Source organism: Sinocyclocheilus grahami, unplaced genomic scaffold (genome assembly GCF_001515645.1).
Source record: "Sinocyclocheilus grahami isolate Dianchi unplaced genomic scaffold, SAMN03320097.WGS_v1.1 scaffold62.1, whole genome shotgun sequence".
NCBI lineage: Eukaryota > Metazoa > Chordata > Actinopteri > Cypriniformes > Cyprinidae > Sinocyclocheilus > Sinocyclocheilus grahami.
In genome coordinates, this window is record NW_015505241.1 from 1,682,253 (window position 1) to 1,697,347 (window position 15,095).

General features: G+C 39.0%; 1 protein-coding gene across 1 annotated transcript; it reads left to right on the top strand.

Annotated features, from left to right (window-relative positions):
- Positions 1–7,156: 7,156 nt before the first annotated feature.
- Positions 7,157–14,890, top strand: LOC107584710 (G1/S-specific cyclin-D1). The gene is made up of 5 exons (XM_016271417.1): positions 7,157–7,620; positions 9,370–9,585; positions 11,055–11,214; positions 12,576–12,724; positions 12,810–14,890. The coding sequence occupies exons 1-5, from the start codon at positions 7,423–7,425 to the stop codon at positions 12,963–12,965; spliced, it is 879 nt and encodes a 292-aa protein (XP_016126903.1). The 5' UTR covers positions 7,157–7,422; the 3' UTR covers positions 12,966–14,890.
- The last annotated feature ends 205 nt before the right edge of the window (positions 14,891–15,095 follow it).

A 15,095-nucleotide genomic window follows, 5' to 3' on the forward strand; every position in this document is an offset into this window, starting at 1 on the left:
GAACCCAGAACAACATCTAAAGAACTGCAGGCCTCACTTGCCTCAATTAAGGTCAGTGTTCATGATTCAACAATAAGAAAGAGACTGGGCAAAAACAGCATCCATGGGAGCAGAGCCGATCCTCCCTATACGTAAAATACGCAAGCTGCGTAGAGCCCCCGAAACACCAGGGGGCCCCCTTGCTCTCAAAGATGAATTCATTTTAGTTTCATTTTTGAATTTGGCCAGCGGTTATGAAAACCGCTTATGTCATTTCTTTTAACGCGGTTCGCTGTCGCCCTTACTACGTAAAAATCTGTCAAATCATGTGACGTGAATGTCATACAGTGTCTTACTCGAGACAAAAAAAAATGAGTTGAAAGCGTACTGAGCCACGGAAGAGAAACCGTTTCCCAAACACACCAGCAAGTCCACCTCTGAATGGCTCAAGAAAAACAAAATGAAGGTTTTGGAGTGGCCTCATCAAAGTCCAGACTTCAATCCGATTGAGATGCTGTGGCATGACCTTAAAAAGTCCATTCATGCTTGAAAACCCATGTGGCTGAATTAAAACAATTCTGCAAAGAAGAGTGGGCCAAAATTCCTCCACAGCAATGTGAAAGACTCATTGCCAGTTATCGCAAACGCTTGATTGCAGTTGTTGCTGCAAAGGGTGGCACAACCAGTTATTAGATTTTAGGGGGCAATTACTTTTTCACGTAGTGCCAGGCAGGTTTGGACAGCTTTTTTCTTTTCAAAACTGCATTTTGTATTTACTCGGGTTATCTGTGTGTAATATTAAAATTAGTTTGATGATCTGAATCATTCAAGTGTGACAAATGTGCAAAAAATAAAAAAAAAACAGGAAGGGGGCAAAAACTTTTCCACACCGCTGTATATAACAAAAAAAGTCAACATCCCCGAATAACTTGTAAAATAAAACTCAAGTGTGATGTGAAATGAAATGCATGTTCTAAATCTTCAGAGGAAAAGGAAGTGGTTGAGTTTTGTCCACTATGTTTGGTCTTCACATGGCCCTCAGCAGCCAGTCCTTCTGCTGCTTTGCCGTCTCTTCCAAGGACCTCTATTATCCTTAGGGTTTTTCCTCTTCTCAATGCCCTTGGCTTCAATACGTGTGAGGGCCTGACGCAGGCCACGCCTGCACTGCGGCGGAACCCTGTTTCTCTCCGTTTGCGGATCACTAAACAGGACAATCACTCTATCCATCTTTTCATGGGCTATTGTAGTGCCACCCTGCCTGCAGAAAAGGGTCCTTTTCAGTGGGGAACTTTTTTTTTCTCTTGCTCGATCTTTCCTCTCCTTTTGATGGGTTTTCTTGGAAGTGGGTGGGGAGGATTTTGAGGGTGCAAAAGAACCCCCCTATACTTTGTCTGTTATGGTCCTTTTTTGCACATATCAAAGATATGAAGAGGAGTCAAGACTTCAAAGCTGAAGATGGACTTAGTGTGACAGTGACCTCCCCCAACTCAACGAAAGAGGTTAGATCAGAGGTCAGACTTTGGGGACAAATGAAAATATATTTGCTTGCAGGCCTGTACAAAATCCAAAAGTGGGGAGTCATAAATTCAATCACTCAGATTATTTTAATTATCCAATACTCAAGTGAAATGACTCCAAGTCATTGTTTTGCCCACAAAAATTTTTTAATGCACATTTTATATCTACTAAAACTTTTACAAATATCATAACTATTTCAACCATGTTTGTAAGTGAGATTAGACTTATGTATGTGCCTATGTGATCTGCAAATACACAGTTATTAGCATTCTTAAATATAGAATTGTAAGATAAATGGGCTAAAGCAAAGTCCTGCTTTAGCAAATCAGGAATTCTTTGAAGAGGCTCTCAAATCCTAATCTCATGGGCAAGCATTTGCACTAGAAGACGATGCATTGTCTGTGATCTGGTCACTGAAGAACAAGGCTTCTCTGCAGTGCAAGGTGACCCTGTGTGCCCTTGTCAACACCCACCCAGCAAATTACAGACTTAAGTCATACAATTATGCATATATGCTAGCATGCATTCCTCACTTGATGAGAGGATGTAGCCAATGTAATGCAGTGTGTATGTATTACAAGACTTGCCCCTTGAACTAACAGATACTTCTGGTGTCAAATAATGGGAACAGGATAATGCTTCTTCTATGTATGTGCATTGCTATATCTCCAAGGACCGAAGGTCCATGGACCTCCTTATCATCTTAACAGACTGTCTTTGTTAAGATGACCAGAATACTGAACACAGACATGTTTTAAGACATTTTGAAAGTTACATAACACTCCCAAATCATCTGCTAAAATCCATTTATTCTACATCATATCTGAACCCTGAAAATCAACATTGTGTACAATGCAATTATTGATTAAAATGCCAGTAAAATGTGAAGGAGTGTGAAAAGGGTTTAAAATGTCTATTTTCGTTTTTGAGGGTGATGGGCCTGCTGCTCTACCTCCTGCATGGTTCTTGGGAAATATATTAGCTTTCATTTGGCACCACATTTATCTTCATCACCATTAGTGGAATAAAAGGTAGCCACTGGGCGAGAGTGCGCTGGCTTTGGGATTGGAATGGATCCCTTCAACAAAGAGGTTTTGGGGGCAGAGAGGCCGCAGGACTCCACTTGGAGTGGAAATTTTTTTCCACTAAAAAATTTGCAGACGAGCATTACGGAAGTGGTATGAAATGATAGCAGAACTAAACAGGGAATCTTCGGATTATATCATCATGCTTATCTTGCAGAAAAAAAGGGGAACGCTTCATCCTTCCTTTTTCCTGAATCAGAAATCAGCTGTGAAAGGACACACTGTTGGGCCTTGAAAGTACTCTTTGGGTTGTATCTCAAAAGTTACTGTTGCTGTATAAACGTTTTTGCAATGCATGGACATCGCTGTCTGAGAATGTACCTGAAAAAAATGCAGTTAGGCTACACATTCATATTGGATCCCTGTTGTATGGTGCTGTACCATACCGGTGTAGTTGTTTATCCATTATAAAGATTTTATCAAGGCTGAGACATCACAACTTTTCATCATGCCTTTCATCATGAATTCCTGTTCGTCTCTATTTTACGACATTGTAAATTCTCAATAATTACATTCCAAGCTGTTGTGCCACAAACTAATTTCAACTTGAGATCACGCAAGGTATGTTTACATGCACTAATTTTAATAAGTCTGAATGAATCCAATTTGATTTCAGATTCTATTAACCCTTTTTGCAATCCAATTTTCGTCACATTTTAGTTTACATATGCATTTTGAACAAAACGACAGCACAGTGCAAATATTTTGTAAATATTCAGTCTCCTCCAGTTCAGAAGACTTAATTTGAGCTGTCAAATCAATTAACAGATTATTATAATCAATTCAATATTCAACAGATTATTTTGGTTCCTATAGACATGGCTCATGAAAGCACCTGAATTGAATTGTGTCCAAGCAAGCATCCCATCCCAAGAGCTAGAGATTATCAGTCTATTGTATGCTACAGGATGGACAAGATCAGTACTTGTACACCTGAGGGCACAGGACAAATAGCCAGGGCTTAATGAGTGGTAATATTCAGTAAGAAAGACGAAGACTACAGAAGAGGAGAGAGCCTGCAGGTAAAAGTGATAGGTAGTGGGATTAGCTCAAGTGATTGATGACCAGCAATCTGCTCATTAGGATAGCCGTTAGCTCTGCTCTAGCAACTGAGCATTACGATAGCTGTACCAGCACAATGATTTATTGCTGATTTACTGCTGGCTGCTCTAACATAATGAATGAAGTCATTTTTACCTTTCAGGGTTTGATGTTACTTCTAAACCACCATGGCAGATTACTTTTGACATTTACTCATACTTCTATATAAATGTTAAAGCAGAAAGTATGTAACTGTTAAATATAAAACAACAAATACTAAATGACTCATACACTGTAAAAAGTGTTTTGTCAGGTCATTTAAAGCAATCTAAATGAACCAAGTTTTATTAAAGTGAAATTTATTTTATTATAACTGAATAATGGGATACTTTAAGGGTTCAATCAAAACCCTTAAAATTCCGAAAAAAGTGACCATTAACGTAACAAATTTTCACTGTTGTTACAGTATGGTGATGCACAAACTACCTCTCAGATACCTCTGTCTTTTGTAGCAGTAGACAGATGTCCAGATCTCTCAAAATATATTATTAAGAAAGAAAAAAAAAGATTGAGAATGAGATTGTACTCTTGTTTTGAATTTTAAAAATAAATAAAATAAAAATAAAAATAAATTCTTTGTGATTTAAATTAAGGCATCTAGGGCTATGTTTAAACAAACAAATTGCATATGTGCATGGTACAGTATATGTGCCATTGGCATTATGGAGATGGAAGGTATAACTGCACAAAGGTATAAATGATCTTGAGTTGAGGGAGGAGATAAGCACTAATTGGCAATTAGACCGACACCCTGTTTGAATCCTTGAAAAAGGATAGTCCTTTGTCCTGCTACTTTTGTTTCTTAATCTCAGTGCTCACCAGGACTGAGTCGTTTACCTCTAGGTAGCCAGAAAGAATTATTTATTGTGCCCTCATCCCTACATTCATACGCAGGCATCCACATTCACCTTAAACCTCCCTACACTCTAAAAAATGCTGGGTTAAATATAACCCAGCGCTGGGTTAAAAGGGGACAAACCCAGCTATTGGGTTGTTTTGAACCCAACCGCTGGGTCAAAACAACCCAATAGCTGGGTTTGTCCCTTTTTAACCCAGCATTTTTTAGAGTGTGTGTGTGCATGTGAGTGTAAATATATTTAACATAATCTAAAAGAGGAAAAAAGTATTTCCATTTAAAATCACAAATGACTTTGCATTCGTTTTTCATTCATTTGTAATTCAATGTAAACATGACTGAATTAATTATAACTATTTTTTTTTAATATAGTTATTTTTTGAGATGAATATCTATTAATATAAATTCTTTGAAGGCCCGAAAAACACCAATTTTATATTCCCTGATATTTCCACGTTTTCTTGACTGTGGGAAACCTGTTAAAATAAAAAATGCAGTCTAGCTTGCATTCATTGCTAGAGTTCAGCAAGTTGGCCACTAAAACATGCTTAGCTGGTTAAAGGGTCCTGAGCTAAGTTAGAAGCTCACTATCATACTCAATAATCAGATAAATGTAATTTCCTCCGAGCCGACGGCACTTGTTTTCTATGAGGTGGAAGAAAAAATGTTGTGTTAATGCTGTCAGGTTACTATGGATTGTGATCGTTTCAGTCACTTGCAATAGGCTACCTTAAAACCTGCATCAGTAATCCACAAACATCTAAACATCTTATGAATTCAGATACTTGTTAATATTTTGTTACCTAGTTTTTAAGAGTGAAATCGAACTTGAAATGTACACGCACTGTCTGCAGACAGAAGAGAGCGATTTCCGATTGGACCGCAGCACTACATCTTCCTACTCTTTCTGCCGTATTTATGGTAATAGAAGTACAATTAAAAACTCACATGGTCGGTCATTCATTGTTAGCAACACTTTTGTAGCCCAAGAAAGCTATCAGTAATTATTTAGTCTATTTACAATAGGTTAGGTTCGAAACTTTCCTGAAACAGCTTCTGACAGTTTGTTATTGATAGGTCGATCTCAGATGTCAGGAATTTATTTTATAAAAGATTACACTCTAAAAAATGCTGGGTTAAATACAACCCAGTGCTGGGTAAAATAGGGACAAACCCAGCAATTGGGTTATTTTGACCCAGCGGTTTGGTTAAATGTTTAACCCAACCTTCTGGGTTGTAACCCAACCGCTGGGTCAAAATAACCCAATTGCTGGGTTTGTCCCTATTTTACCCAGCACTGGGTTGTATTTAACCCAGCATTTTTTAGAGTGTACAATGTTTTAAATACGTATAAACATACAATGTATGTATTACGTTTATTTTTCCACTCGGACGCATGTTCTGGACATGGACAGATAAATTAGTCTTAATTATAAAAAAAATATATAATAGTAATAAAGGTCTAAGTAGCATTTGATCTCAGAGCACAAAGTGAACTAATGTAAAAATATGTAAAAATAATTGTGTCGGTGATATATCTGTATTATACAAAATTATTAAATAAGAAAAGAAAACGGTGTAATATGAAGAAATTCTTCCTTTTTTTTTTTTTTTGCTAGCTCCTCTCTCAACTCCAAAGTTTTTGGGACCACCAAATTACTTGTTTTACGGTACTGAAAGTGGAATGTGTGGAATTTGTAAAGCTTCAATTCATCCTGAAGCTACAGCAGTGAGGTCTTTAAAGTGAGAGCGCCCCTATTTGATCAAACTATATCAAGCAATTTGTGTTGTTAACGCTATGTGCAGATGGTCTGTCTAAACGCCATAAACAAGCCAGTACTCTTCAAAAGGAGGAACACTGTTTATTCACGATTCGAAAAGGTGTAATGACATTTTTTCAGTAGCCTATTTTCTGAAATATGTAATTGCCTACTGACATAAACATTTTATTGAAACTTCAGGAGCTATATTTCGTTATTAAGTTAGGAGGACAAGTGCAATACCTCTCGTGAGATTTCTGAAAATTGTACAAAATATTTTGTACATTATACATCTGCACGAGGAGTTTTCAGATGAAAGTTATGCAGCAGTTCTGCCTGGCAACAGGCGTTCTCGTTCATTGGTTTAGGATCATTTGTGCTTCCTTCTTTTAGGGTAACCCAAAAGAGTTTGCTCTTTTTTTTCCACCCCAGACCGCACATTTGTCTCATATATACGGAAACCACATTCGAGTTTATGCATAAATGAATGACTGTAATAAAAACTTCATAAAGTGATTGTGCCATAGGCTAGTACAGTCATAAAGCGTTTAAATAATCGAAAAAGGTGTCTCAGCAGAAAACAATTGTTAACAGAATTTGAATTTGACATGAATAAAACTTTGGGTCCTGAGCGCACTGGGTTTCTCAACGCGACAGTGCATGGGCACCTTGATTTGGGCTATTATACCGCCCCCTACCAATACTACTTCACCAATACACATCTTCAGACCCTTTTACCCCGTCTTTCCACCCCCGACACCCACAACACTAGCAGCCTGCCCCCTTGCACCCCCCCACCGATTCTCCTTGGTCACTCGTCACCCGGCATAGGACCTCCTATTTCCATACTGCTAAAGGAAGAAGCCCAAGCTCGAGAGAAGATAGTTCTTTAAGATTGATCCTCCGCCCTGAGCAGACAGCCTCGCGCTCTCTCACAGGCTCGCTGCTGCTTTGATCTTCCCTTAACAACAGTCACGTCATAGGGGAGTTTTGTCAAGCGGAGCTGCAGCAGAGTTTTAGAGGGTTCAGCAGAGGCAGCAAAGCATCCACGAGACCAGTGTCCGACACGAGATCCAGTTTTCTTACTTTTCGTCACCGCTAAACCTCGGGCACCGCTGAAGACATGGAACACCAGTTGTTTTGCTGTGAAGTGGATACCATTAGAAGAGCTTACCAAGATAGCAACCTGTTGAATGACCGAGTTTTACAGACAATGCTCAAAGCAGAGGAAAACTATCTTCCATCTCCAAATTATTTCAAGTGTGTGCAGAAAGAAATTGTACCTAAAATGAGGAAAATCGTCGCCACATGGATGCTCGAGGTTTGTTTTGGATAATAGCTGTCTTTTTAGTATTAGCTACACAAGTTTGCATCATGATGATTCTGCTCTTGCTCTTTGGACCCCAAGAACTAATAAATGTAAATATGTTTAAATGTAACTTGCGTTCTTCAGCACTGTTATCCATCCCAGAACTATCACACGGAAATATGCTGTCCGATTATTATCGGCGATTTTTTTTCTAGTAAAAATAATGTTTTATTACGACAGTAATATCAATCGTAGACCTGGGACGTTTTCCGTGGTTTCCGCTATCGCATTTTTATTGAAATCGATTATTTTTCCCCATTCATATGTGTCGTTTCTTATTAATCTAAAGAAAATATAAATGAATTTAGATTTTACTTCAATTTAATACCAATGTACACGTATGCATTCTCACTCGTGCCAGTAGCTTATTATACGCCATCTTTGTTGTCGTTTGCTTAAGTTTTTTATATCTCTAAATTCTAAAATGGAAACTTTATTGACATCACTTGCGTAAAGGCGCTGACTAGTTGTCCTTTAAATCACAGGTATAATTCAAACCCCATTTTTGCAAGAAAACGTAATATTTGTATCTTAAACTAGTAAAAATAATGTTTTATTACGACAGTAATATCAATCGTAGACCTGAGACGTTTTCCTTGGTTTCCGCTATCGCATTTTTATTGAAATCGATTATTTTTCCCCATTCATATGTGTCGTTTCTTATTAATCTAAAGAAAATATAAATGAATTTAGATTTTACTTCAATTTAATACCAATGTACACGTATGCATTCTCACTCGTGCCAGTAGCTTATTATACGCCATCTTTGTTGTCGTTTGCTTAAGTTTTTTATATCTCTAAATTCTAAAATGGAAACTTTATTGACATCACTTGCGTAAAGGCGCTGACTAGTTGTCCTTTAAATCACAGGTATAATTCAAACCCCATTTTTGCAAGAAAACGTAATATTTGTATCTTAAAAGTTTTGTTTCAGTTTGCCATACACCTCCTGCACGACGGTCTAAAAATATAATATTTTTCAAGTTTCTAAATTCAATATCGTAATATAAACGGTCGGATTATATTTCCCATCGAATGATTTGGATTTACAGATGTTTAACATTAGATTTGATGCTTTGGAATAATTTATATTAATTTTTGAAACACCCGCTTCTCGCAAATGTCGCATGCTTCTCTTTGTATGTTGGGGCTTTAGAATTCAATTCATTTCGCATCGTTTTTGTCATTGAATTCGAAAGATTTTGCTTTTTTCCAATAAAGCATGCGTTACTCGACATTTACATGTGTTTTAAGTCGAGCGAAACAATTTTTGTATATTTTTAAATATTTTTTGAAAAGATGACGAACTAGAAAATTGTTTCCTGAACCTAGCTTGGACGCCACCTTTTTGCTTCGGAAAGCACCGACCGCTAGCATCAGCAGCAAATTGCAATATTTATACATTGTCCAATACTTTAGATTAGTATTAACTAACTGATTAAGTACTCTTTTTAGCGTTCGCAAAAGTCTCTTTTCTAACTTAACCCTTTCTAGTGCAAATGCACGACTCAGCAGATGCTAAACACGTGGGGTAACTCCAGAAGATGAAAGCATGACAAAACAATTATTTCACTTCGTTTATTTAATTAATGTTCACCAAAATATTAGTTTCTTTCGATTCTTACCGCATATTTAGGGGGGAAAGCAGCCAATTATTCGAGATCTTTGTTTGATTATATGCATACTTTGTTTTCTTTAAAGGTCTGTGAAGAGCAGAAATGCGAAGAGGAAGTTTTTCCGTTGGCTATGAACTACCTGGACAGATTTTTATCTGTGGAGCCCACCAAAAAGACCAGATTACAGCTGTTAGGAGCAACTTGTATGTTTTTGGCCTCTAAGATGAAAGAGACTGTGCCACTAACAGCAGAGAAGTTGTGCATATACACGGACAACTCCGTCCGTCCCAGCGAATTATTGGTAATTATTAAACACTTCATAAGTATACAGCTTGAAACTGTTTTCTTATATTAGATAACTTAAGTCAATTAAAGTCATGCAAGTCACGTAATTTTGCGCAAAGATGTGTACGTGAATGTCTTGGATTAAAAACCTTAACCAGATAGGCTAATTGGATTGGTCTGCAAATGTAAAGCCACCCCTCAGACGTAAATATGAACGCGCATGTTACAAACTTCTTTGTACTCTTTATGTGTCCGCTAATTGAATGTAGGCCTTGCTTGGCTGTGCAATTAATCGACATCGCCATCTAGCGGTCAAAGAGTGTAAAATCGGATATGGAAAATGCGCCTTTATGTAAACTTGGGCCTCTTTATGCCTCCTTCGCAGCAAATGGAACTGCTGGCACTAAATAAACTGAAGTGGGATCTTGCCTCAGTCACACCACATGATTTCATTCATGTGTTTTAAGTCGAGCGAAACAATTTTTGTATATTTTTAAATATTTTTTGAAAAGATGACGAACTAGAAAATTGTTTCCTGAACCTAGCTTGGACGCCACCTTTTTGCTTCGGAAAGCACCGACCGCTAGCATCAGCAGCAAATTGCAATATTTATACATTGTCCAATACTTTAGATTAGTATTAACTAACTGATTAAGTACTCTTTTTAGCGTTCGCAAAAGTCTCTTTTCTAACTTAACCCTTTCTAGTGCAAATGCACGACTCAGCAGATGCTAAACACGTGGGGTAACTCCAGAAGATGAAAGCATGACAAAATTATTTCACTTCGTTTATTTAATTCATGTTCACCAAAATATTAGTTTCTTTCGATTCTTACCGCATATTTAGGGGGGAAAGCAGCCAATTATTCGAGATCTTTGTTTGATTATATGCATACTTTGTTTTCTTTAAAGGTCTGTGAAGAGCAGAAATGCGAAGAGGAAGTTTTTCCGTTGGCTATGAACTACCTGGACAGATTTTTATCTGTGGAGCCCACCAAAAAGACCAGATTACAGCTGTTAGGAGCAACTTGTATGTTTTTGGCCTCTAAGATGAAAGAGACTGTGCCACTAACAGCAGAGAAGTTGTGCATATACACGGACAACTCCGTCCGTCCCAGCGAATTATTGGTAATTATTAAACACTTCATAAGTATACAGCTTGAAACTGTTTTCTTATATTAGATAACTTAAGTCAATTAAAGTCATGCAAGTCACGTAATTTTGCGCAAAGATGTGTACGTGAATGTCTTGGATTAAAAACCTTAACCAGATAGGCTAATTGGATTGGTCTGCAAATGTAAAGCCACCCCTCAGACGTAAATATGAACGCGCATGTTACAAACTTCTTTGTACTCTTTATGTGTCCGCTAATTGAATGTAGGCCTTGCTTGGCTGTGCAATTAATCGACATCTCCATCTAGTGGTCAAAGAGTGTAAAATCGTATATAGAAAATTTATATAGGGCCTTTTTATATCTCCCTCACAGCAAATGGAACTGCTGGCGCTAAATAAACTGAAATGGGATCTGGCCTCAGTGACACCACATGATTTCATTGAACATTTCCTCGCCAAACTGCCTATACATCAGAGCTCCAAGCAGATACTGCGCAAGCACGCCCAGACGTTTGTGGCCCTCTGTGCAACAGGTATGTGTAACTGTTTGTGTTCAGTTTTAATTTGTTCATATTTATTAATGTAAGAGAATATGCCTTAGTGTAAATATTGCCGACCAAGCGCTTTGTAAAGAACATGCATTGAAGAACCTCCCCTTACCTCACCCAGTACTTTGCTATCAGGCGGACTTCTTTATTGCAATGGAAAGAGCCATTTCGCTTGTCCTAATTCCTCCCTCGCAGTTATTGTAAACCAGTGTGAGCCTCTGCAAGAGAGAGGAAGTCTGTTTCCTTTTGTGGTGATTGCTGTGACTGCACCACGGCTCCTGAGAAGCCCTGCCTGCTTCATGACACCACTGCTATGCACGCAGTGCATGTGAACCAAAAAGAGGAAGCTGTTTTCTGATATTTTTCTTGTGAAAAGGGCTTTGTAACCTGATATTTTCCCATACCTAGACGTCTTGATGCCCAGGTCTCTTTGATTGAGAGCATGTTCAGATATTAGGCTGCAAAACCACTTTTTTGTCGCGAAACCTACAGCAGTCAGTTTATCACCTGCTAGAATAAGCAAGTAATACTACTACTCCAGTGTATTCCCCACTCTTTTTGTCCCTCCATTTACATGGTGGGTATCACCGCAGCTCGCTCCCCTTTTATGTTTATGACCTGCATTTCTTTGGGAAGTAGCCTGGGATCTCAGCCAGGGAGAGTGTGGTTGGATAGATACTGGGAAGGGGGTGGGCGCTGGTGAATGAAATGAATGGGCTGGGGTGAAGGCTCCCGTGCCTTTATGCTCAATTTGTCTTGACAATTGCCCTCTCGTCTCTCAGCTAGCAATGCTGGATGACTTCCTATAAGAAAGGCAGTTGTATTTCTCTGTTCGCCATGTGTGGGCGAAGCACAAAGTGAGAGTATAAGGGAAAGAGCCGGCATTGATTTATAAGCTCCGCTTATTGTCCGTTCAGGTTATGAACGCACCGGAGTTGTGTTTTATGAAGTAGGAGATTGTAATATCTTGAAAACCCTAAGATTTCTATGCACTTTTAGCATTAACGTGTGTATAGAGGCATGATTTATGGGACGTTTTGGGAATGAGAAGGCTGCAGTAGGGGGTAGCCTGCCCAGGACCTACAGCAAAGTCCTCTGCCTCCCCCCAAAGGCTTTGAGCCCTGCCGCAGAATGGTGTCGGGCCCCAAATGTCACGGACTGTCCCCTTCCAACCCTGTTCTCATTATAGTTTAGTCATGCTATGCTTCATTATGAGCTCAATCCCAACTCTAGCTTCTGATCCAATATGGCCCATTTTATTCCTCTTATTCTTTGGGCCACTTACTTTTTGGTGGCTTTTTTGAGAAATTCCTGAGTTCCAACCACGGTACGTTTGTTATTTTCAGATGTCAACTTCATCGCAAGCCCTCCATCCATGATTGCGGCCGGCAGCGTTGCAGCAGCAGTGCAGGGGTTGTACCTCAAAAGCAGCGACAGTTGCCTCTCGTCCCAGAACCTCACCAGCTTCCTCTCACAAGTCATCAGAAGCGACCCTGTAAGTGTTCCAACTTCCGTATATCACTCCAGAAGACCCAATATGTCGCTGTCATCGTTGCTAATCTCCCTGTTTCTCTCCAAAGGACTGTCTGCGATCGTGTCAGGAACAGATCGAGTCCCTGCTGGAATCTAGTCTCAGACAAGCTCAGCAGCACAACATCTCCACAGAGACCAAAAGAGTGGAGGAGGACGTGGACCTCTCTTGCACTCCCACAGATGTCAGAGACATTAATATCTGAATGGATCGCTATTCATCTTGTGTGCGATGAATCTCTTCGTCTTTGTTTCTGTTGGGTATGGGCTTTGGCCAAAGGCTTCATGGGACAAATGGAAAACGGGCTCACACCTGCACCCCACCATCCGACCAATACCTCGACAACTTGCCCCTCAGCGCGCCCAAACTGTTGACTGCTGAGCGGCATCCCCTGTGGTTTTGACGATTGGGCTATCGCTGGCCAGGACCACCAGTGGAGGACAGGGAATGAAAGGAAATCTCAATTCTGTCCTTCGGCCCCCCTCTATGTCCTAAGTCAAAAATAAAACAAGCGAAAAAATGATATAGGCTATCTAGGATTTTAAAATTGTATAAACGACAACAGTAGTTGTGACTTGCCCGGACTTGTTGCTGAAAAGACAACGCTGGGTATTTTTATTTCAAGTGTGTCAGAAACTATTTTTGAAAGAGAAGAGACGTTATTTGTATCTTCAATGTCTTTCTCTAGTACCTTGTTACACTTGCTAAGAGTGCTCCCTGCTTTTTCTGCAGCCTAGCCGTGTAAATATATCCCCGCTTGCCATGCCTTTAGTCACTTTATTATAATTCCTAGACAGATTCCCTAACAAGATCCTCTTCTCTTCCAAAATGGTTTATGTAACCTTAGTATATTTTTTACGCATGTATTTTTGTTATGATCTAGAAGGCTGTGGATTGCCAGGGGCTGAGGTTCTAACTTGAGGCCAGACGGAAACATTTCTTCGAATCGTTGCCTTCACTGCCATTAATAATGTATATCGTCATCACTGCCATGACACAATAAGCTTATGTTGTACCTGCTCCCCGGCTAAGCTTGCAGTGCGGTCCACAGTCTGCTTTTTTGTTTAGATTCATGTATTATCTAAAACCATTCCATTTAAAAAAGAAAAAAAAAGCACTTTCAGTCTGTCGTTTAAGGCTGACTTTTAGAGACAAAAAAGAAAAAGAAAGAAAGAAATCCACAGTTGTTAAAACAATGGGGGGAAAACATGGAATGGAGGACGGAGCAGGTCTCTTTATCAATGGTGTTAGTGGTCTGTTAGAGAAAGGAGAAGAGGGGGACATTGAGAAGTTATTTGCTCGTTGAAGGCTTAAACTGAAGCCTGCGGTGTAGTTTAACGGCTACGCGATCCTCTTGCCAGAACGGATGGATGCTAGGGAACGTTTAAGGTGCGATCCAACAGAGTGCATGTAGAGCGGTAGAAACACTACGATGTTAAATCAAAGATTAAGAACTATTTATTTTTTCAGTTCCCCTCTTAAGGCCAGTATGCATGAATGCCCAAGTGTACCTATGTTTGAAGTATGTATAATGACCCGCTAGTTGCTAACTCGTGACACCATAGTTAAAGTATTTTTTCCGAGTTGATGTACTCTGGTCTAGTTATTGTTAAAACAAAAGTTGTGGCTTCAAGTAGATTTTGCACAAACCCAGAGATGTCAGTTTTGTCTTGTGGATCTCTGGAAGGGGAGGAAGATGAGGAGGAGAGATGGTAGAGATGGTAGAGGGAGGCAAAAAAGGGTGATGGCTGGACATCAAAGAGTTAAAGCAGAACTGAGACGTTTGTACCGTGAGGAATAACTTAAGAGGAGAACCTGGGAGAAGACACTCCTCATATTTAGCTGCTATGGAGGGATTTCCAGCAAGTATGAAACTTTCAAATGGAAAACAACAAAAAAAGAAAAAGACATGCTTCTTTCTCTTGTCTTGTTTTGCTGCTATTTTTGGTTTTGTTTATATGAAATGTCAATACAATGCCATGTAATAGGTTTTAATTTTCTCATAGAAAATTATGATATTATTGACAACTTTGGTTCTTTTGGTAGTTTTTTTTTTTTTTTATGTGATCAATTTTTTGTTAATGTGATTTCTACGCTATGCTATTCCCAAAACAAAGAAACAAACAAAAAAAGACAAAAAAAGCAAAAAAGCAGATGAAAAAATAGTAAAATGTTCCTTTTATACCCACAATACCTCAAACTACAGTCGTGATTTAGCATTGATTTAGTCTGGGATTTTTCTTTAGTGCTATTTTTGTTATTTTATTGTTTTTTGGTTTATACCATGCCTGTTAGTCCTGTTGTCAAATGCAAATGAATATGTTAATCATCATCC